The sequence below is a fragment of the Brassica oleracea genome, chromosome C6 (assembly GCF_000695525.1).
Source record: "Brassica oleracea var. oleracea cultivar TO1000 chromosome C6, BOL, whole genome shotgun sequence".
Classification (NCBI taxonomy): domain Eukaryota; kingdom Viridiplantae; phylum Streptophyta; class Magnoliopsida; order Brassicales; family Brassicaceae; genus Brassica; species Brassica oleracea.
In genome coordinates, this window is record NC_027753.1 from 9,743,946 (window position 1) to 9,745,884 (window position 1,939).

At 44.1% G+C, this 1,939-nt stretch overlaps 1 protein-coding gene across 1 annotated transcript in view; it reads right to left on the bottom strand.

The window, feature by feature from the left end:
* Positions 1-1,661: 1,661 nt before the first annotated feature.
* Positions 1,662-1,939, bottom strand: part of LOC106297439 (glycine-rich RNA-binding protein 10-like) — a 23,755-nt gene continuing 23,477 nt past the window's right edge. Inside the window, exon 3 of the mRNA XM_013733674.1 lies at positions 1,662-1,837. Coding sequence (XP_013589128.1) covers positions 1,662-1,837 — 176 coding nt within the window. The remainder of the gene's footprint in view (positions 1,838-1,939) is intronic.

Below are 1,939 nucleotides of genomic sequence, written 5' to 3' on the forward strand. Positions count from 1 at the left end.
GGTACAGACGGTCCTCTGTTTATTAAGAAGGCTGCGATATTGATTGCATCTGCCCAATACGTCTTTGGCAATCCACAATGCAATGTCATGCTCCTTGCACGCTCATTCAAGGTTCGGTTCATCCTTTCCGCTATTCCATTCTGTTGAGGCGTTCCAGGAATAGTCTTCTCCATCTTGATCCCATTATCAGCGCAATATCTCTTGAACTCATCGCTGATGTACTCTCCACCATTATCAGACCTTAGACACTTCAACTTGAGATTCGTCTCAATCTCAACTGTGGCTTTCCATATTTGGAAAACCAAAAACACTTCATGCTTGTTCTTCATGAAGTAAACCCACACTTTTCTTGTGGAGTCGTCGATAAAGGTCACATAGTAGTATGAACCTCTCAGCGATGCGACAGGAGCGGGTCCCCACACGTTAAAGTGCACCAGCTCTAATTTCTCAGATTTTGGTTCTCTTCCTCCTTTAGAGAAACTAACTCGTTTCTGTTTCCCAAGGATGCAGCTTTCACACATCTGATGATCCACCGTCTTCAGATCCGGAAGAGCGCCATTTTCCACCATGAGTTTCATCCCTTTCTCACTCATGTGTCCCAACCTACAATGCCACAACTTGGTCTGTTTGGCATTCTCGACAACAGCAACAATGTCTTGATAACTCGTCGTCATATAAAGAGTGCCTCTTTTATGACCTCTAGCCACCACCATGGAACCTTTCTTGACTCTCCAGGCTCCACCACCAAAATTAACATCGTGCTCCGTATCATCAAGTTGACCTACTGAGATCAACTTTGGCACATGTCTAACCTTTGTAATCTTCCACACACGCCCGTCTGACATCTTCAGGTTGATATCTCCAATACCAACTATGTCCAAAGGTAATCCATCAGCAAGATATACCTTTCCGTAATTTCCCGCAACATAATTTTCCATGATGTTATGGTGCGGTGTGGTGTGGAACGACGCTCCTGAGTCAAGCACCCATGAATCAACTGGGCTATCGACATAGGAGATTGACGCTTTGGTGGTGTTTGCAATTGGATCACGAGCTTTAGTTTTCCTCGGGGAATCAACAGACACTACCAATGCATCAGTGATTTCACGTGTCACTGCATTGGCTCCGCCACTAGTGTTGTCTTCCTTCTTCGGTGGTGCTCGGCAATTCTTCTAAATGTGACATGTCTTTCCACAATTTCAGCACTCTGCAGGTTGTCTGAATTTGGACTGACCCCGTCCATTCCTTGACTTCGATCTGCCATTACTTCAGTTATTTCTATATGGGTTTCTCCCTCTGTTTTCCACGTTGAAAGCAGAGCTCGTTGATGCCTCCCCAGAGTCTATCCTTTGAACTTCCTCATCAAGGATACTATCTCTAATATCATTGAATTTGAGCTTTTGAGTACCCACAAAATTACTAACCGTTGCCCTCATCGGCTCCCAACTATTTGGCAGAGATGCCAACATAATCAGTGCTCACACTTCATCGTCAAACTCGATTTTAACTGATGACAGTTGGTTGACAATCGTGTTGAACTCGTTCACATGTGCAGCAACCAGACCACCTTCTTCCATCTTCAAATGAAAGAGTTTCTTCATGAGAAACACCTTATTGTTTTCCGAAGGTTTCTCATACATATTCGAGAGAACTTTCATGAGTCATTCTGTGGTCTTCTCCTTCGCAACGTTGTGAGCAACGTTTTTTGACAGTGTTAACCTTATAATCCCCAGAACTTGTCTGTCAGGGAGCTCCCACTCATCCTGATCCATCTTCTCAGGCTTCTTGCTCAGCGGTTGATGAAGCTTCTTTCTGGAACCACCGTGTATTAGAACACCTTCGTCGACAAACCGATGTTACCGAAAAAATTCACTATTCACGAATTACTGTTCACGTGAATGGTAATTCCACAAAAAATTTGACCGATCACCGTAACTCA